Source organism: Oncorhynchus gorbuscha, linkage group LG10 (genome assembly GCF_021184085.1).
Source record: "Oncorhynchus gorbuscha isolate QuinsamMale2020 ecotype Even-year linkage group LG10, OgorEven_v1.0, whole genome shotgun sequence".
In the NCBI taxonomy this organism is placed as follows: domain Eukaryota; kingdom Metazoa; phylum Chordata; class Actinopteri; order Salmoniformes; family Salmonidae; genus Oncorhynchus; species Oncorhynchus gorbuscha.
In genome coordinates, this window is record NC_060182.1 from 44345959 (window position 1) to 44368917 (window position 22959).

Sequence of the window (22959 nt, forward strand, 5' to 3'; positions counted from 1 at the left end):
ATAGTTATAAACGCTATAGAACAGTAGTCCTACATGTATCAGCCTTGTCTCAGCCGGGACATGTAGCCTATTCTTCAGCATGTCATTTTGGATCATAAATGTTTTCCTGTGTTTCCTGTATGGTCGAAATCCAGGCCAGAGTCCAGCCTTCGTTGGTTGAGCCCATTTAAGTGGGCTAGAGCACTAGAAATGGCTTCCTCTCTCAAACACATCGCCAGGATCGTTGGTCACACTTGTCATGTTTCCCATTTCAATTGAATTACTGGCTAACAGTACAATCATATTTGTGCTAAAACTTCCTAAATACTACTTATTAGTACTACATATTACATTTTTCAATTGTTTTCCCCACTAGACAAGTAAATACTTATTGACACCCATATTAGATAGCAATGTTTTACTTTCTTATGCTTTGTTTCCATCTTGATTCAGTCTAAATGTGGTTGTTCATTTTCCTGTGGTATTGTGTTTCATAAATTCCCTCAATATTAGTATGTTTCATTATTCCTGTCAGTACAACTGACCAATGAAAGCTGAATTTGCTATGGAGCTTGAGCCTATGTGGGAACTTTCTATGTTCTTAGTGTTGCCTCTGAATAATGCTAAATGCTGTTTAGAACAAATTATGTGTTGTAGAATGAATTAATCTCATGTAATGATCACTCATTTTAATATAAATGTATGCCCCAATTACAGCAGCAGCATTGAATTCTGTGTATGACTGATTGGGAATATTAGGGTGTTCACTGCACACAAAGATTGCTGTTTAGAGTGGTGGAGAGCTTCTAACGCTAGCTATTAGCATCTTATCACATCCTTAGCATTAGCATTAGCATGTTAGCACATGCTTAGTGTTAGCAAATTTAGCACATATTTTGTGTTAGCAGGCTCTTAGCATTAGCATGTTAGCATTAAAATGCCATTGGCAAATGGAGAGACATGTTTCTAAGAGCTTCTTCTCCCCATTTGTTGTAGAACCGCGGTCGTTTGGCAGAGAAGCGGACCATCCCCCTGCCCCCCAACCGCGTGCCCAAGAGGGAGCTGGCCTCCGCCTTCAGCAGTGACGACAGCGAGGGTAGCGACCGCGCGAGCGGAGACCATGCCCACATCAAGCAGGAAGACGAGCTGCATTACAGTATCATGAGAAAGGGGTAAGGCCTGGGAGAACTTCTTAATCTGATTTATATTTGTCAATACAAATAAATCATCACCTACAGTATCTATTCACCCTCATTCCCAACATGTCTCTGGTTGTTGGCTTTGTGTGGTGTAGAGGTGTACAAGCTCTGTGCTTACATTAAGTGTACATGTTATGTGCTAACATATAAGAAATTCATGTTTTCTTGCTTATCGTCTTTGTTCAGTCTACACTGCACTCTGTGAGTCACTGAAACACAGCTCCCCCCGCCCCATACAGAAGAATATTCTTTATAATAGTATTAAAGTAGCCTTAAGTGTATTCAACTATGCGAGGACCAAAATACTAATAATGTAAAGTGCAGGATAAAACAAGTGCAATAAAATAATTAACATCGAGACCACGCACTACGTTCTGATAGAGAAGGTGTGGTCTTTTACACGACAACAGTTGCCGGGTTACATGGATACCACAACTCGCAAGAGTAGCACTCCACTGTCCACAAAGTCAATGTCAGCTCATCTGTGGACATTACATGCACGCACGCGCACACACAGACACATGCAGTCCGTGCCGTTGTGTGAGTTTATTTAGGTTCTCATTAGAATGGTAAATGAGGGCTTGAAGGAGAGAAAAAAACAGGCTGAAACATGCTCTGATGTAGTAGCTGTCACTGCTTATGAGAGCATGATAATGCATTGATTCTGATGTCAGAGGACCATGTACATTATGTGAAAAATACTTCTGTCAAGCCATCTCTTCTAAAAGCTAGAAGACTGAATACCATTGCCATGCGATGTGTTTCAGGTTTGAGTAGCCTACCTACAAGCTTCAGATAACAGTCAGACAGTCGCCTTAAACAGGCGTCATGAGTAGTTTCACCTTAGTGAAATCGTTGTGTGCCAGGGATTTTCTTCCTGGCTCCAAAGCTCTACATCCCTCTCATTTCAACTCATGCCTGGACCGGGTAGAAAGTGATGAGATAATCCAGTAAGAAATGTGGAAACATGCATGCATTTGCACGTGTACACACGCGCATCCATAGACACACACACATACAAACACACACACACACACACATAGTTACGGTCGTGGCAAGGTCATCCCATTCAAGTTTTTTCAATCACTTTGGTGCAATTTTCACAAGTATGTGGTACATTTTCACAACTCTTAAGCACAACAATCTAAACAGAAAATCAAAATGGTTAATGTTTCAAAACTCTAAGCACATTTTCAATTGACTGAGTACAACAAACTAATTCACAAAGTCACTTGTTCACTGCACCAAATCAAGCATTCAATTTGGATGCATATTCAATCTAAGCATCTGCTCCAAACTGATGACTACTGAACCCAAATGATGTAGTATCTAGGTAACGTATATGTACTGGTTTGATTACTGCGGAACACTGTACATTTCTATATTTTTACCTTGTAAATGTATTCATTTGACATCAACTTATGTTGTATGGTAAAACCAAATCATATATGGATGTGGCTGTAAATACTACATCATCATTCACCATCAGCCAGTGTGCTTCAATAGGACAAAGTGGAAAGATTCACTCGTATGTTCTACCATTTGAAATGATAGTGTAGTGTACGCAGAACTGAAATACCTAGGTTGTAATTTAAGCAATAAGGCCTGAGGGGGTGGCCACGGCTAAGGGCTGTTCTTCTGCACGAAGCAACATGGAGGTGGCCAAATACCATAAACCCCCAAGGTTTGTTGACATTATAAACTGATTACCAACGTAATTGTAATAAATGTAAAAATAAATGTTTTGTCATACCCGTGGTATACGGTCTATTACAACTGGGTGGTTCAAGCCCTGAATGCTGATTGGCTGACAGCAATCAGTATAGCAGACCTAATACCAAGAGTATGACAAAACATGCTTTTTTAATGATCTAATTATGTTGGTAACCAGTTTATAATAGCATTAAGGCACTTTGGGGGTTTGTGATATATGGCCAATATACCACGGCTAAGGGCTGTGTCCAGGCACTCCGTGTCGCGTAGTGCATAAAAACAGCCTTTATATTGGCCATATACCACCCCCCTCCCCCGGGCCTTATTGCTTAAATATACCACAGCTTTCAGCCAATCAGCATTCATGGCTCAAACCACCCCGTTTATAAATAGTAATATATTTCACTCTTTATCTGAATTTCATTGATACACTATGAGCTGATGAGCAGAGAGACAGTCGATACTGTATCAGTTGACAAGTCACGTAGACAATGTGATCTTTTCCAATCTTACGTGGCATAAAAGGTATACAACACGGTGCTATGTTTTTACAGCAACCAACTGCTATGCAATACCCCTATGTCTGATGAGTTGTTCTACGTTTGTACCGTATAAGGATAAGAAAACTGTAACACTGACATATTTCTCAACATGCTCATAACTTGTCATTGGATAAAAATTCATTTTAAAAAATTGTATGTCAAGTTACTAGTCAAATATGGTATGGAACATAATATTTACCATCTACTATTCTTTTTATTTAGCACTTCAAAAAGAACAGTTTTGACATTTGTATGTTGTATTTTTTGCTATTGAATTAAATGACTCAATTGTGAGCCTATCATTATCTAATGATTTGGTGACTAAACTTGATGGAAAACTTTGCATGAATGAATGAGGGGTGAAATATGTGTTAAACTCCAATGAATACACAATCAAAGGTTCTAAACATAAGATAGGGGGCATTACAAGCAGGGGTCTAAAGTGCAATCAATTTGGTCCAGGAGCAGGAATTTTGTTTTGGGAGCAGAAAAAAAATATCCTAGATAGTAATTGTTGTAATGATAAGACTTCACTGTACAGTTGTTTCCGAGTGCAGATTCGGTAGCATCATGGTCGCACCATTACTACAGCGAAAACGGCTTGCTTCTAGACCAACCAGGTCAGAAGATCTGACCCATATTACCAGCGCAACATTTCCATCTTCCTATCGTGGCTCGCCAGGACCATATTTTATTCATAAACCATGTTGTGGGCTGTTCTAAAACTACTCGTGTGTTGATTTGTTTACACTTTGTTCAGTCATGTTACCTCTTTGGCTTGCTACCTAACAACCTACCAGTATATGCAAATAGTTGGGGGCACAGAAAGAAAGGAAAAGAGATAGCTTCTTCAGGAGATCAATGATCATAATAATGAATGATTGACAGATATTGTAACGACGTTCGTCTGTTGTATGAAGAGAGTCAGACCGAAATGCAGCGTGTAGGTTACTCATGACTTTAATGAAAGTATCGCGGTACATGAAATAACTGATATAAGAAAACAACAACGAAACGTGAAACTAATTACAGCCTATCTGGTGACTACAGCACAGAGACAGGAACAAACACCCACAAAATACAAAGCGAAAGTCAGGCTGACTAAATACGGTTCTCAATCAGAGACAACGACAAGCACCTGACTCTGATTGAGAATCGCCCCAGGCAGCCAAGCCTAACTAGACACACCCCTAATCAGCCACAATCCCAAATAATACAAACCCCAATACGAATACAACATATAAACCCATGTCACACCCTGGCCTACCCAAACATATAACAAAAACACAAATTACAATGACCAAGGCGTGACAGATATTTTGTACGTCCTCATCACAAACCTTACATTTTTAAAGAGACAGTGTACAATTTTCAGTGAAACATTTTTTTGCTGGGCGTACCAGTGCTACCAATGACATTTTTTAATTTAGAGCCCTGATTACACGTGTTACCAGTTAATTGTTTTGTATTTAGAGTTTTGAAAATATACCACTTACATCTGAAAAGTTTGCCACGGTGATTGAACAAAAGATTAACCAAATGAGCTCAAATGAGGATGAGGCTCTGATGACATAATCCACTTTTGTGTGTATTAGTAAAAAATGATCAAAGGAATTGGGCATTAAAATCTCCCAATATCCTGTTTCGAACATATCCATGTCCGTGTGTGTGTGTGTGTGTGTGTGTGTGTGTGTGTGTGTGTGTGTGTGTGTGTGTGTGTGTGTGTGTGTGTGTGTGTGTGTGTGTGTGTGTGTGTGTGTGTGTGTGTGTGTGTGTGTGTGTGTGTGTGTGTGTGTGTGCGTGCGTGCTGTCTCAAGACTGGTTGTGACATGGAGGACAGCACAGCAACTGTAAAGTTGTAAATGGATCCACTAACCTCATTAAATTACTTTCCCCACTGACACTTGCGGCGCTCATGTGTTAAGATGATAATGAATTTAAAGAACACTTATGACTAATATGTCAGGCTTTTACCCTTTAAAAGGCGGCGGACTCGCTGGAGCCACAGCTCCGCTCTGTCCCGGGCATCCATCTCAGCCCTACTTTACCCAAATGCAATGGGTCTGAGCGAAAGGGATAGTGGGATGTCCAATCAGGGAAATCTGATTTCTATTGACCACAGACCCAGTAAGTGAGTCGTAGATGGGTCTTAACAAATTGGATTTGGTCAATGGATGGTGAAAAAGATGGGATGCTGTATATATGGGTGTGTGTCTATTCTCTACCTCCTCGACACATCATCAGGATTCTCGCTAGCATTGTGTCACATCACACTTTGCTACTTCCTGCCAAAAAAATTCCATTGTGATAATTATACTGTGTCATTCTCATCGTGATGCAGAAAAATACCTGATTCAATTAAAAACATTGTTGTGTTATGGTCCACTTCTACATCAATCAATCAAATGTATTTATGAAGCCCTTCTAACATCAGCTGATGTCACAAAGTGCTTTACAGAAACCCAGCCTAAAACCCCAAACAGCAAGCAATGCAGGTGTAGAAGCACGGCAGCTAGGAAAAACTCCCTAGAAAGGCCATAACCCAGGAAGAAACCTAGAGAGGAACTAGATGATAATAATAATCACTATAGTTGTCGATGGTGCAACAGGTCAGCACCTCAGGAATAAATCTCAGTTGGCTTTTCATAGCCAATAATTCAGAGTATCGCTACCGCTCCCGCTGTCTCTAGAGAGTTGAAAACAGCAGGTCTGGGACAGGTAGCACTTCCGGTGAACAGGTCAGGGTTCCATAGCGGCAGGCAGAACAGTGGAAACTGGAGTAGCAGCAAGGCCAGGTGGACTGGGGACAGCAAGGAGTCATCAGGCCAGGTAGTCCTGAGGCATGGTCCTACAGCTCAGGTCCTCCGACAGAGAGAAAGAAAGAAAGAAAGAGAGAAAGAAAGAAAGATAGAATGAGAGAATTAGAGAGAGCATACTTAAATTCACACAGGACACCGGATAAGACAGGGGGAAAACTCCAGATATAACAGACTGACCCTAGCCCCCCGACACAAACTACTGCAGCATAAATACTGGAGGCTGAGACAGGAGGGGTCGGGAGACGCTGTAGCCCCGTTCGACGATACCCCCTGACAGGGCCAAACAGGAAGGATATAACCCCACACACTTTGTCAAAGCACAGCCTCCACACCACTAGAGGGATATCTTCAACCACCAACTTACCATCCTGAGACAAGCCTGAGTATAGCCCACAACCCGAGGGGGTGGGGGCGCCAACCCGGACAGGAAGATCACGTCAGTGACTCTACCCACTCAAGTCATGCACCCCTCCTAGGGACGGCATGGAAGAGCACCAGTAAGCCAGTGACTCAGCCCCTGTAATAGGGTTAGTGGCAGAGAATCCCAGTGGAGAGAGGGGAACCAGCCAGGCAGAGACAGCATGGGCGGTTCGTTGCTCCAGTGCCTTTCTGTTCATCTTCACATTCATGGGCCAGACTACACTCGATCATAGGACCTACTGAAGAGATGAGTCTTCAATGAAGACTTAAAAGTTGAAACCGAGTCTGCGTCTCTCACATAGGAGAAAGCCCTGCCTCGAGGTGTTTGCTTAATAATTCTAGGGACAGTAAGGAGGCCTGCGTCTTGTGACCGTAGCGTACATGTAGGTATGTACGGCAGGACCAAATTGGAAAGATAGGTAGGAGCAAGCCCATGTAATGCTTTGTAGGTTAGCAGTAAAACCTTGAAATCAGTTCTTGCCTTAACAGGAAGCCAGTAAAGAGAGGCTAGCACTGGAGTAATATAATACAAAATGTTGGTTCTAGTCAAGATTCTAGCAGCCGTGTTTAGCACTAACTGAAGTTTATTTAGTGCTTTATCCGGGTAGCCGGAAAGTAGTGCATTGCAGTAGTCTAACCTAGAAGTGATAAAACATTTTTGGACAGAAAGTTTCTGATATTTGCAATGTTGCGTAGATGGAAAAAGCTGTCCTTGAAACAGTCTTGATTTGTTTGTCAATAGAGATATCAGGATCCAGAGTAACGCTGAGGTCCTTCACAGTTTTATTTGAGACGACTGTACAACCATCAATAGTAATTGTCAGATTCAACAGATCTCTTTGTTTCTTGGGACCTAGAACAAGCATCTCTGTTTTGTCCGAGTTTAAATGTTGAACATTTGCCGCCACCCACTTCCTTATGTCTGAAACGCAGGCTTCCATAGAGTTTCATTTTGGAGCTTCACCATGTTTCGATCTAAACCAGGCCAGAACTTGTCCGTGTAGACCAATTTGGGTTTCCAATCTCTCCAAAAGAATGTGGTGATCTATGGTGATCTATGTTTTCATCAATGTGTCAAGAGATATAGTATTAAACAACTCAAGTGTCTCCCTTGATCCTAGGTCCTGGCAGAGTTGTGCAGACTCAGGACAACTGAGCTTTTGAGGAATACGCAGATTTAAAGAGGAGTCCGTAATTTGCTTTCTAACGATCATTACCTTTTTCTCTAAGAAGTTCATGAATTTATCACTGTTGAAGTGAAAGCCATCCTCTCTTAGGGAATGCTGGTTTTAGTGAGCTTTGCGACAGTATCAAAACTACATTTTGGATTGTTCCTATCTTCCTCAATTAAGTTGGAAAAATAGGATGATAGAGCAGCAGTGAGGGCTCTTCGATACTGCACTGTACTGTTTTCCAAGCTAGTCGGAAGACTTCCAGTTTCGTGTAGCGCCATTTGCGTTCCAATTTTCTGGTTGCTTGCTTCAGAGCTCAGGTATTTTCTGTGTACCAGGGAGCAAGTTTCTTATGACAAATATTTTTTGATAATAGGGGTGCGACTTCTTCTAGGGTATTGCGCAAGGTTAAATTGAGTTCCCCAGTTAGGTGGTTAACTGAGATTTGTACTCTGACGTCCTTGCGTAGGCAGAGGGAGTCTGGAAGGGCATCTAGGAATCTTTTGGTTGTCTGAGAATTTATAGCGTGACTTTTGATGATCCTTGTTTGGGGTCTGAGCAGATTATTTGTTGCGATTGCAAATGTAATAAAATGGTGGTCCAGGATTAGGAGGAAAAACATTAAGATCCACAACATTTATTCCACGGGACAAAACTAGGTCCAGAGTATGACTGTGGCAGTGAGTAGGTCTGGAGACATGTTGGACAAAACCCACTGAGTCGATGATGGCTCCGAAAGCCTTTTGGAGTGGGTCTGTGGACTTTTCCATGTGAATATTAAAGTCACCAAATATTTGAGTATTATCTTCCATGACTACAATGTCCGATAGGAATTCAGGGAACTCAGTGAGGAACGCTGTATATGGCCTAGGAGGCCTGTAAAACAGTAACTATAAAAAGTGATTGAGTCGGCTGCATAGATTTCATGACGAGAAGCTTAAAAGAGGAAAACGTCATCTTTTTGTTTTGTAAATTGAAATTAGCTATCGTAAATGTTAGCAACACCTCCACCTTTGTGGGATGCATGGGGGATATGGTCACATCAAGATTATGATCAGTGATTAGTCTTTATTCCAGTGAGATTGCTAAGGGCACGTTTAGTTTTGCCCAACCTAGTTCGAAGCACAGACACGGTCTCAATGGTGATAGCTGAGCTGACTACACTGACTGTGCTAGTGGCAGACTCCACTAAGCTGGCAGGCTTCAATTTACATCAATTTAGGTTTTCACTAGGAGTTGACTGTTTATGTGAGCTCAACTCTGTCACCCAAAGTTAATTATTGAAGGTTGAAAGAATACAAGACTGTAATACCCTAGATCTAGACCCATTTAACGTTAAATTCGTTCAATTTTCCCTTCAAAACAACTAAAGTATTTTGAACGATCAGCTATTGTTGTAGCACTTTTAAAATGACCGCATGGATGTGCTGTAACACAGAGTAATAGGCTCTTGGATCAGCCTCAGGTACTGTGTCTACATGGTAACATGATTTCGTAGTTGTCAGAAAGGTCCTCGGAGGTGTTGTCATCCTTAAAGAGGACTTGTCAAGTTCATTAGAGGGCTCTATATCTTTTAACCAGATTAATGTTAATGGCCAACGGCTTTACGGGTGATTAGTTCAGTAGGCCACCAGAACAGTGAGGAGAGATGCGTATCATTCCTGCTGATTAAGCAAAGAGTGCCCGGGCCGAAGGGGAACATGGCAAATGCTTGATAGAACCGGTACAAAAACCTGGTAGAACCAAGAAAATGATGAATGGTCTGTTGTCACAAAGACGGCACATTTGGAACAGGAGTTAAAGATGTGTTGATGTGTTGGGTAGTCCCTCTCCCTTTACTCAAACTGTGTAGACACAACCAGGGAGTAAGGAGGAGACGAGATCGTGATCTGAAAGGAAATCAAATAGTAACTTCCAATACTGCAAAAATAAAGGTATCTTATGATAAGAGTCCAGATATCCAATCGTTTTCTCTTAGCCTGGAGTGGTTTGCAAGTCTATTGAGACAATAGGTAAGTGACGTACGGAATCCAGATAGCACTTTATAATAACTCCACATAATAAAGCATGTCTAATGGATTAGTAAATAGTTTATTAATCATTTATTGATCATTACTCCATTCCTAAGATGTTTAATTTACACTATATATATATAAAAGTATGTGGACACCCTTTCAAATTAGTGGATTAGGCTATTTCAGCCACACCCGTTTCCTGACAGGTTTATAAAATTGAGAACATAGCTATGCAATCTCCATAGACAAAAATTGGCAGTAGAATGGCCTTAATGAAGAGCTCAGTGACTTTCAACGTGGCACTGTGATAGAATGCCACCTTTCCAACAAGTCAGTTCGTCAAATTTCTGCACTGCTAGAGCTGCCCAGGTCAACTGTAAGTACTGTTGAAAAGTGTATACGTCTAGGAGCAACAACGGCTCAGCCACGAAGTGGTAGGCCACACTAGCTCACAGAGTGCAGAATGCTTATTAAGCACATAGCGTGTAAAAATCATAACACTCACTACCGAGCGCATAACGCACATAGCGCATAAACACTCACTGCCGAGTTCCAAACTGCCTCTGGAAGCAACATCAGCACAAGAACTGTTCATCGGGAACTTCATGAAATGGGTTTCCATGGCCGAGCAGCCGCACACAAGCCTAAGATCACCATGCGCAATGCCAAGCGTCGGCTTTACACCACGTAAAACTCGCCATCATTGGAAACGGTGGAAACACTTTCTCTGAAGTGATAAATCACGCATCACCAACTGGCAGTCCGGCAGACAAATCTGAGTATGGCGGAAGCCAGGAGAATTCTACCTGCCCGAATGCATAGTGCCAACTGTAAAGTTTGGTGGAGGAGGAATAATGGTCTGGGGCTGTTTTCATGGTTTGGTCTAGGCCCCTTAGATCCAGTGAAGGGAAATCTTAACGCTACAACATACAATGACATTCTAGACGATTTTGTGCCTCCAACTTTGTGGCAACAGTTTGGGAAATGGTTTGTCGAGATCGGTGTGGAAGAGCTTGACTGGCCTGCACAGAGCCCTGACCTCATCCCCATCAAACACCTTTGTGATGAATTGGAACACCGACTGCGAGCCAGGCCTAATCACCCAACATCAGTGCCTGACCTCACTAATGCTCTTGTGGACGAATGGAAGCAAGTCCCCACAGCAATGTTCCAACATCTAGTGGAAAGCCTTCCTCAGAAGAGTGGATGCTTTTATAGCAGCAAAAGGGGGGACCAACTCCATACTAATGTCCATGATTTTGGAATAAGATGTTCGACAAGCAGGTGTACATATACTTTTGGTTGTGTAGTGTCAGTCCTTATAAACCATTTACCAATAATTAGTTAAGTCTTTTTGTTTGGCCTCATGTAAAGTGAGGGCTATTTATACATTATAAATCATGTAGAAATCTTTTGAGTGACCAGTGTAACTTCTCACAAAACGATGGACATGCTTAACGTCTCAAAATAAGGATGTTAAAGGTTCAATGCAGTTGTTTTTATCACAATATCAAATCTTTTCTGGGTAACAATCATCTTACTGTGATTGAGTGGTCTGGGTGATGAGGCAAACACTGAAAACTAGCTGTTATTGGCAGAGAGGTTTGGAGCTATCTTTCTTATTGGTCTATTAACTTTTCAGGCTGTCTTCATAAACAGCTCTTAAACTGCAAGTGCATTATCATAACTTTCACCATTTCAAAGTATTGTTCCAACCTCATAGTGTAGAACTATATGAAACACAGGATAATCACGTGTTTGACTGCAGGAAATATGTCAAACATTATCAAACATTTTATTCACAAACACTCTTAACGAAGAGTTGTAAATGTGTTGCTCATCATAAAACGGAACGGATAGTTTTTCCTTCTTTATTCCTTCATTACTATTGATATGTGAATAACGTACATGTATGATTTACAAGTAGAAACGTTACATGTACTATATAACCTTTAAATATTTCCAGTGCTTTAGTCTTTTAACCGCAGACCATTTTTACACCCTGGCTTTGCTTGGTGACATATTTACTGGGCCTTTAAAGGTAGCAACTCTTCAACTCTTCAAACGTATGTAGTCGGTCAGTGAAATAATCTATTCAGAAATGTGTCTATGGACTGCTCTTAATCTCTCGTGGACAAATTCTGTGCGTAAACTGAAGCATCAGTTTCAATGGGATGGAATGCATAAGATACGGAGCAGCAGTAGTTCTGGTGTTTGGGTTTTGATTGATTATTTGGACATACAGAGGTTCCTCCTTTAAAAGTTGTGAGCTTACGCCACGGGACTTTCAGGTCATTTGTGGTTTAGTACGGTACCCTGCGTCAGCACCTCATTGCTCCAGACCAGCGCAAGGGGGAGTTAGAGCACTGATTATGCTTTTGGGTCCTACTGTGTCTCAAACTGACACTGAATGGGCGACATAAACCTAAATAGAAACTGATAATTGATAACTTCAATATTACTTACTAAAACTGTTGTTCCGCTAAGGTTTTTATGATGTTTTTATGATTTATTACACTTTAAGGGGCATTGCACTAATAATGGCGCTGACTAGAGAAACGTTCCCGCTGTTCTGTTCTTAGTGCCAGTCTGTACGTTCAAACTAAAACAATGTAGCTAATAATGGCATATATATGCTGTCATTAATAAAATAATGATAAAAATACTCTTTCAAAATGACAATGTTTATGTAGTTATGGATTCATAACGAATTACTATGAGAATAAATATCACTGAATTACAGTAATATCCTCCAATCCTTCAATTCTCTAAATGTAATTATTGGAGGACAGTCACATAATATTTTTCGATATACTGTAGGCCTACCGTAGGCAACATGAGTCTCATGTTGATTAATGTGCTGTTAAAAGTGCTGTAGGTCTTATTTATTTAAATAGCATATTGAAGTTAGAAGCAGTAGGATTTGAAGCAATAGCCTATGTAACAGTATAGCTTCTGTCCCTCTCCTCGCCTCGAACCAGGGACCCTCTGCACACATCAACAGTCAACCTCAAAGCATCGTTACCCATCTGTCCACAAAAGCCGCAGCCCTTTCAGAGCAAGGGGAACCACTACTTCAAGGTCTCAAAGCGAGTGACGTCACCGATTGAAACGCTATTAGCGCGCACCACCGCTAACTAGCTAACAATTTCACATCGGTTACGCCTACAACTATTTTAGCACCGTTTTACACTGCTCTGAAACAAGCATGGTCTTGATAAATCAACAAGATTTTTATTTTCACTGAATCTCCATTTGGGTATTAGTTAGACTAGAATTAGAGTGTAGAAATGTTATGCTGTTAGCGTAACTGTTATTTAACTAGGCAAGTCAGTTAAGAACAAATTATTGTTTACAAGGATAGTCTACTCTTTCCTCCCTGTTGGGGAACTGAACCCAAGTCTCCCACATGCCCTCAGGACACTGGATTCTTTAGCTAAATAGCCCAGTCCTGTACTCCCGATCTTCACGTTGTACAGCACCATATTTTCCATTCCATCCTCACGGAAACCCAGAGGGTTTTTCATTTTCATTGGAATATAAACATCATAATATTAATCTAATTAATTAAGCAAGTACCAATCAAAGTTTGGACACACCTACTTATTCCAGGGTTTTTCTTTAGTTTTACTAATTTCTACATTGTAGAATAATAGTGAAGACGTCACAACTATGAAATAACACATATGGAACCAATTAAGAACAAATTCTTATTTACAAGGACAGCCTACTCCTTCCTCCCCGTCAGAGAATTGAACACCGGTCTCACACATGCCTGCATTCTCTATTACAGCCATTATTGAAGGCTATCAAATGCTTCTCAACAATGCCCTCTGGTGGTCAAACTAGCACTAACCAGCATTAATGGTACCAGTGTTTCATACTTAAATATCATGCAATATGCTGCAATTTTTAAAGGAGGAACCACTGTATCAGGATTGGGCAATGGCAGTGCTTAAACTTTGACTGAAATTAGCTTTGTCTGAGAGTTTTCTTTTTCGAGGATGAAGAATTCGCAAACCGCAACTCCAAATTTCTAACACCTATGGACCCAAAATTTGATCACACAGCTGACCAAATTATGCAAGATTTTAGTTTTGGGTTAATCGAGATTAGAACGCTACAAGGACTGACTGCAATCCACACTTTGGTTTTGGTAGAAAAGCCACTGCCGAGAGATGCTTGGCATTTTCAGACTAAAATCATTATTTAACTCAGCATAGAGTGTGTCGAAAGTGAATTTGAGTCATTTAGCAGATGCTCTTATCCAGAGTTACTTACAGTGGTGAATGCATACATTTTCATACTGGTCCCCCATGGAAATCAAACCCACAATCCTGGCGTTGCAAGTGCCACGCTCTATCGACTGAGCTACATGGGACACCATCACACACTTACACATCACACTATTACAACAGTGTGACAGTTTTGGAATAAATATATTTTCCAAAAAATCCTCTGTATGCCTATTGTGTGCCTATTGTTTAACCATTGATATGTTCTAGAGGCCATTTGAGACCTTGAATGGCTACTTTGGGATTTTGACAATGAAGCCCTTCATCTACAGATGAACTCATGGATACCATTTTTATGTTTCTTTGTCCATACTGGAAGGAAGTTAGAGGTAGTTTCGTGAGCCAATGCTAACATGCTCGCAGACACAATAGATCTCCAGTCATTATGCTAACGCTAGTTAGCAATTGCACTAGCGCTAGTTAGCAACTTCCTTCAAACTGCACGCAGAAACATAAAAATGATATCCACGAGTTTATCTGACTTTGGGGAAGTAGATAAAGGGCCTCATTGCCAAAATCCTGAAATATCCCTTTAAGAAGCATCATGTACTGCTGGAATGTCTGGAATGCTGGAATGTCTTCCAATTGCATGTCCATCTTGGGAAATGGTTTATAAGGACCTACATTAACTTCTTGCGTCGAGCCATCCCGGATCCGGGATCGTGAATACAGCCTCAAGCTCATTACCATAAACGCAACGTTAACTATTCATGAAAATCGCAAATGAAATGAAATGAATCTATTTGCTCTCAAGCTTAGCCTTTTGTTAACAACACTGTCATCTCAGATTTTCAAAATATGCTTCTCAACCATAGCAAACTAGCATTTAGCATTTAGCGTTAGCATTTAGCATTAGCATTTAGCGTTAGCATTAGCAAGCAACATTTTCACAAAAACCAGCAAAAACATTCAATAAATCATTTACCTTTGAAGAACTTCGGATGTTTTCAATGAGGAGACTCAGTTACATAGCAAATGTTCAGTTTTCCTGAAAGATTAGTTGTGCAGGAGAAATCGGTTTTCTGCGTCATGTTTGGCTACCAAAAAATATCGAAAATTTATTCATCCAAACGCCAAACTTTCTTCCACATTAACCTCTTGCTCCTACCTGGCACGCAGGCGTCCCATCTAGAGCTCTGGAAATGCAAATGCGCTACGCTAAATGCTAATAGTATTAGTTAAAACTCAAACATTCATTAAAATACACATGCAGGGTATTGAATTAAAGCTACACTCGTTGGGAATCCAGGCAACAAGTCAGATTTTTAAAATGCTTTTCGGCGAAAGCATGAGAAGCTATTATCTGATAGCATGTAACACCCCAAAAGACCCCCAGGGGACGTAAACAAAATAATTAGCATAGTCGGCGCTACACAAACCGCACAAATAAAATATAAAACATTCATTACCTTTGACCATCTTCTTTGTTGGCACTCCTAGATGTCCCATATTATACTATTGGGTCTTTTTTTCGATTAACTCCATAATATCGACTGAAACATGGTAAACGTTGTTTAGAATCAATCTTCAAGGTGTTTTTCACATATCTCTTCATGATATATCATTCCTGGAAGTCTCCTCTCTGTCTCAATCACATGGATGAATGCGAGCAGCTTGGAGATTACGCAACAATTTCAACAAAGGACACTTCCAATGATATGCCTACAAATACGTCACAATGCTGCAGACAACTTGGAGAAACGATAGAAAGGGCAGGCTAATTCGTGGCGCTTTCACAGCCATATAAGGAGACAATGGAAAACAGAGCCTCAAAAATACTGCTCATTTCCTGTTTGAAGTTGCATCTTGGTATCGCCTGTAAGATCAGTTCTGGGGCACCCACAGATAATATCTTTGCAGTTTTGAAAACGTCAGAGTGTTTTCTTTCCAAAGCTGGCAATTATATGCATAGTCGAGCATCTTTTTGTGACATAATATTGCGCTTAAAACGGGCACGTTTTTTTTAATCCAATAATGAAATAGCGCCCCTCCTAGCTTCAACTGGTTAAACATATTATGAATGATCTTATGAATCATTATTAAATACTTTGAAAGTTGTTTATAAATGTGCGAATAACTAGGTTGCTAACATTTACAAATGTGTGAGTAATGATTAATACATTTTCAGTAAACTATCTACTAATCCATTATAAATGTTTATAAATGTTTTCTTACATGGAGTTATGAAAAGTGCTACCGGAATCCATCATACTGGCTAAATATTTGACGGTGGTAGCATATGTTTAGTGTCTTATACTCAAGGGCAAAACAAAGCCTACCTGAGTGTTGTTTGAGTTTGACGTTGTGTAGATAACAAGGCTTTGATTCCAAAGTGCTGACAGAGAGTCTGGGTAATTACCGAGCAACCACCACGGATTATATAAGTTCCACCTGCAGACGTTGGGCTTTTAAGGAGCACCCTGTGGAAAAACGCCACACAACACATACGTTTATAGCCTTAGAAAACTCACTAATTCAAGCATTTATGTCATATTTTTCTATTTCATGTACTCAACCATAAAATGTTTCCTTTTCAAAAGCAAAATGTTTCCCATATTTCTTATGGAAGGGGAAATAGCAATATTGCTTGTGTAGTATAACAGTCTAAGTAGATTACATGTCTGAAATGGGAGGAGGGAGGTTGTCACAAGGGTGCTGGTAGTAGACCCTTCTGTGGGACAAAGCGAGAGGTGTGCTGTGCAAAGCAGCCATTCCTATTTCCACTGGGCACCGCTGGACGCTAACATAGCAACCACAACATTGCTCTGTGTATCTGAAAGTAGTCCCTGCAAGGTGTCCAGCCCCTCTCTAGGAAGCAGAGATGCTAGAGGCTGAACCCAGTGGAGGCCAACTCGCACAATTTCTGCTAGAATCACGATACCTCACTCTATCAATGCTGGTATGTACTGGAGTAGAATTTATGATCTGTGTAAATTAGCATTTTGTCTTAAGTCAGTTTTTAGTACTGTAGAAATAGATAATGTAAGTTGTGTATTTATTTATATTGATGCAATAGTAATGTTCGCTGAGGGAAAAACCTCAGCTCAGCAGAGGCAAAGTTTGTTCGAGGTTTTATGCTAAGGAGGTAAGTCTGAAAGATGTTTGTTTACAGTTGTGTAGTGGAGGAATGGGTAGGAGCCCAATACTAATTCATAGAATTGTCTTAAAATTGTCCAGACAGTTTTCTTGAGTTTCGTTTTTTAGTCCAAGAATTAAGGTTGGCCTGTGTGTCTCAGTCGTTCTCTCCTTATAGACGGCAATCTTTCCGTTTAAACAATGGATATAAGTTACTATTATAATAGTACTATATTTTTTATATTTACATTTGATCGTGTATGATAAACCTACGTTAATAAAACAAGAACCTTTCTCTTACTTCTGGTTTTGGTGAGATTGTGTCTTTAACTTAGAGCCAGCAAGCATCATGGCGACAGAGGAATTCTTTGGAAAGGACTTTCTCCTAAAGTTATAATTATTGAATACGGAGCTATTTGAGCTTTCTGGAAAAAAAGGCTGAATACCTATTTGCTACTTTCACACGCTTCTCCATGGCAACAGGTTAGGAGGTACTTGCAGCAAGAATCCAGTTTTCCACATACACGGAAGTGTGGAATTTGTCTTCTTTCTGTGCAAAAGATGACTTTTGCATGGAGGGTCTAGTAAAGATTGCTCACGATGTCACTGTCTCTCCATGAAAACATTTGGAGGGTTGCATTTTAAACAGGGTACTGTTCCAAAGTGCTGTTGGATTATGCACTATAGGAAACCTACCTTTCTTAGAGTTGAAGTCCTCTTTTGAATCTCGGTCCCTGGTTTGAAGAATTGCTTAATTTAATCCCAAATTATTATTGGTAATTTACTTCCTAAAACTCAATATCACCTCTGCAGAGAGCGGCAACGCAATGAGACAATAGATAATACGCAATGAGACTATTAGATAACAGATGATAATAGATCAAATATCTGAGATCAGATACTGAGATCTGACATTTGACATTTGGGAGAATATTTGGATCGATCCATTACTAAACATACTCACATCTCCAAGATTGGATTCTGACACCATCTTCTGGCTCAGTGTAGTGGTTTAGTTAGAGAGAACCTTACCAAGTCTCCATGAGGCAGACGTATCTTTTATTTCATTGTACTTTTCCTTCCCTCTGCAGCCATATCGGCCCCACATCAGCTTTTGTAAGGAAGGAACAACAGGGAAAGCCCAAGAGATATCCCGGGCTGTTCTTATTTATTTATGGATTTATTTATGGATTTATTTATGACTCCCTCTGCTTTGCTCGGGCCCCAGTTGCAGGCTGTCTTTCCATCCAAATGTGAATGGCACACGGAACACAAGTCTTTGTCTGAAAACACAACAAAACACGAAGTATGTCGAAATCCATGTCTTTGCATTAAGCCTTTGTTTTTTGACAATTATTTATTTTTCTCACCAAAAGACCTTACATAATTACATTTTGGTCTAGAGAACGAAGATATCACTCAGCAATGGTAATTAAATCCTTTTTTCTAACTGCCGCTGTTTATTCGCATGAGCCCATATCAGATGGTCATTTGAACTCGAGTCAGGCCTATCTATAGAAAAGGATGTGGATCACCTGCAGGTGCAGGTTGTAGCCAGCTGTGTGGTCTGTTTTTTTTGTTTTGAGGTCGGAGTAGGAGGGAGGGCTCTGCAGTAGCGCTATAGCTGCAGGCAGCAGGTGTTCCAAGCAGGCTGTCATCTCTCTGGGTGCATCCCAAATGGCACGCTACTCCCTATATAATGTACTACTCTTGACCAGATTGGGCACTGGTTAAAAGCGTTGCACTATATAGGGAATAGGGTGCTATTTGGGATGCAAACTCCCTCTACACCTGCATGACACCTCCATGGCCCCGCCATGGCAGCTGCCTATCTCCCATTGTCCCCTCTGTCCCCCTGTCTGTCAGTGCAGTGTCAGCTGTGGTGTCAGACATGGCATCGGGGTGCCCAGGCTGCCAACCCGTGCAAGCCAGTGTCAGCTCACACTATGAGCTCCAGCTTTGTCCAGCTCCTCTTTGCCAATGTCACTGCAGGGCACTGCGGGGTTGCCCTCTGCTATTTTGTTCCCATGCCAGGAGAAGATGTTTTTCATGGCATTTGGAGAGTCTCATTTGTTTCTCCTTTGGTAATGTCGGAACAGCAGCTGCTAACTCCCTTTGGTTGAAGTTCCAGCAACTTTCCCAGTGAGCCTTTTCTGTAGGGGCTATTTTCTGTTTGAGTGCCGCTGTAGTTTCAGGAAAGTTTTATAGTCACTTGTGAGTTATTATGGACACTAATAGACAGTGTCACAACACATTATACAGTGTCTCCAGAAAGTATGCAGTATTCGTACCCCTTATTACATATTGTGTTGCGCTACAGGCTGAATTCAAAATGGAGTTCATGTTTTTTGGGGTTCTCACCCATCTACACACAATGCCCCATAATGACAAAAATGTTGCACATTTAATGAACGTGAAATACAGAAATATCTTATTTACCTACATTTTCACACCCCTGAATCAATACTTTGTAGAAGCACCTTTTGGAAGCAATTAGCGCTGTGAATCTTTTTGGGTAAGTCTCGAAGGGCATTATTCCTTTCAAAATTCTTCAAGCTCTGTCAAATTGGTTGTTGATCATTGCCAGACAACCATTTTCAGGTCTTGCCATAGATTTTCAAGCAGATTTAAGAAAAAACGGTAACATTCACGCTCTTCTTGGTAAGCAACTCCGGTGTAGATTTGGCTCTGTGGTTTAGGTTATTGTCCTGCTGAAAGGTCAATAAATCTCCCAGTGTCTGTTGGAAGCAGACTGAATCAATCAATTGTATATATAAAGCCCTTTTTACATCAGCTGAACCAGGTTTTCCTCTAGGATTCTGCCGTTCCATTTCTTTTTTTCTCCTGAAAAACTCCCCATTCCTTAACGATTACAAGCATACCCATAACATGATGCAGCCACAACTATGCTTGAAAATATGGAGAGTGGTACTCAGTAATGTATCATATTTGCCCCAAACATAACACTTTGAACTCAGAACAAAAAGTGAATTGCAAACAGAATGCATATTTTGGAATATTATATTTTTTACTGTCCTCCTTTTTACTCTGTCAATTAGGTTAGTACTGTACAATGTTATTTATCCATCCTCAGTTTTCTCCTATCACAGCCAATAAATTCTCTAACTCTTTTAAAGTCACCATTGGCCTCATGGTGAAATCCCTGAGTGGTTTCTTTCCTCTCTGGCAACTGAGTTAGGAAGGACGCCTGTATCTTTGTAGTGACAGGGTGTATTGATACACCATCCAAAGTGCAATTAATAACTTCACCATGATCCAAGGGATATTCAATGTCTGTTTTTTTTTACCCATCTACCAATAGGTGCCCTTTGTGAGACTTTTTAAAACCTCCAAGGTCTTTTTTGTTTAATCTGGTTTTGAAATTCATTGCTCGACTGATAATATAGATAATTGTGTGGGGTACAGAGATGGGCCAATCGTTCAAAAATCATCTTAAACACTGTTATTGCACACAGTCCATGCAGCTTATTGTGTGACTTGTTAAGCACCTTTTTACTCCTGAACTAACTTACGCTTGCCATAACAAAGGGGTTGAATACTTACTGACTCAAGACATTTCAGCTTTTCATTTCTTTATTAATTTAAAAAACATAATTCCACTTTTAAATTATGGGGTATTGTGTGTAGGCCAGTGACACAAACACAACATCATGTGGAAAAAGTCAAGCGATGTGAATATTTTCTGAAGGCTCTGTATGTGTATTATAAGGCTTTGTAAAGGATGTTATTGCATTATATGTATGTACTTCATAAACAGTGATACCAGGAATGTCTCTCTGGTCTAATGGTCATCAATACCAGCCCGGCCCACGCATCTGGTTTTTTTCTCCCCTCTATACACCGAACTAAAGACTGAGTTTGGTAATCACTCTCTGAGAGTCAATGGAACTGTGAAAAATGTGACTGGACCCACTAGTTTCCTTTCAATGTGATAATGAGATGCAGTGTACATTAGTTATTTTACTCTTTTCTCCTTAACTGATTCAGAAATAGCCTCCAAATTGTCAGTTGTCTGAACACTTTACTGATTTACGATGGGTCTTTTTAGAAATATATTCACAAACCATCTATCAGCAATGTTCTCCTCTAAAAGTTTGATATTTTCTATGTTATGGGTGAGTAGAATTTGGAGCTCATTGGATTGAATGGATCATGTTTCTGATTCTCAATCCGTGGCAACGTTACCCTGCATTAGAGCCTGGCTAATAAAGTAGTAGCATCTGGGTCATGGCATCTCTATCAGTCTGTCAGTTAGTCTGTCCTGTGGACTAGACCAACTGGGGATGATGAGGGTGGTATTGATCAGTTTAGGGATGAGCCCGAGGATGAGATGATTGTCTTCGGTGTGCAGCCTAGGCCATAAGACAGAATCTCATGTTCTTCTTAGCTGTCACCACCACATCCAATCGCTACCCCCCTTCCCTTACCCTATGCCCCCCCCCCCACCCACCTACCCAACTCGTGAGGGAGAGCTGAGTCAGGCGGCTAGGACTTAACCCCCCTCCACACACACACACATCCCACATCCCCTGTAGCCCAAGCACAGATTATGACCTTGGCCTGGCCACCCATGCAGGGGGGAGGAGCTTCCCTCTTTAGCCAACCATGCAGGGACTGCGCATGAAAAGTGTGCTAATTACCAGCGCTAATGATGTCCTTGTTCACCACAGCTTAGCACCGCAACATTGCCATGTGATAATGACCCCGTAGCCTCAGTGAGATGTTCAGAGTAGCATTATGACGATCACTTTCAATGATAGGGAGCGGGTAGGGTCAGGGGGTTTAGTTGCTAGCGGATCTCAATTTTGTGGATCTGTGATTTTCTGCATGATGTAATCTAAATTAGCCCGTATGACTATGAACCTTAACAAAGTAGACCTGAATTGCGTGTAGCAAAAACATCATAGAAATGAGATTTTCAACTTCTTTACAGGTTGTATTTTGATTGAGGTCTAGGGCTTGGTTGGAGTAGTGTCACCGAAAGTGTGACGTCATGACACAACTAAAGCATGATTTGTCGCTTAGCAACTAGGCAGGACTTATTTTCTCTGCGTTCTGTCTTGTTTTAAGTTTGACTCATTGATTCCCGTTGACTGACAAGCAACTGGTATCCCAACGTGGTCAGAATCAGACAAAATAAATTCCCCCGCATCTGTTCCGTACAATTTGGAAAACAGCTCGGAGCAACGGCAGCCTGGCATTACGGAGCTAGAGCCTATAATCATAGTGCTGTAAAAATCCAGAATCCAGCAGCCGCAAACCATGTGGCCTCCTCAGAGTGGTGGCCAATCAGAACCATCCCCAGCCACTATGCCTTGTCACCTTGACTCCCTCCACTGTCCCTTCCTGGTTAGCAATAATGTTCCCTGAACATATGGGGGAAATTCTGGATCCTGTTCTTATGTAAGACAACTAGTATGTTCACCAAACTTGATTTGAACATATTCAGTTGACCTTGATACTCCAAATTTAAGGAAACAGGGGAAAACTATTACATGTAATGACATTCATTCATATCTTCCTTATGTGTGTTTTGTGTTTTCTGCAATAAAATAAGACTTGAGGCATAACTTTTGCAGAATTTAACATTCAATAAACCAAACCTTTTCGACCGTATGGCCCCATAGCCATATAGTGACGGAGAGATTCGTCTGTGATATTCCCTCAAAATGAATAAGCGCCTATTTTCCATCGTTATGCCGCTTAATG

General features: G+C 40.8%; 1 protein-coding gene across 5 annotated transcripts in view; it reads left to right on the forward strand.

The window, feature by feature from the left end:
- LOC124046166 (sterile alpha motif domain-containing protein 11-like) overlaps window positions 1–22959 on the forward strand; it is a 114390-nt gene that overhangs the window by 18363 nt on the left and 73068 nt on the right. For 4 of the 5 annotated variants that reach the window (XM_046366244.1, XM_046366243.1, XM_046366242.1 and 1 more), the window contains exon 3: window positions 976–1151. In XM_046366244.1, the coding sequence (XP_046222200.1) occupies window positions 976–1151 (176 nt within the window). Of the gene's footprint in view, window positions 1–975; window positions 1152–16865; window positions 17054–22959 lie in introns of those variants that run through there. The other variant, XM_046366247.1, reaches the window with a different exon arrangement.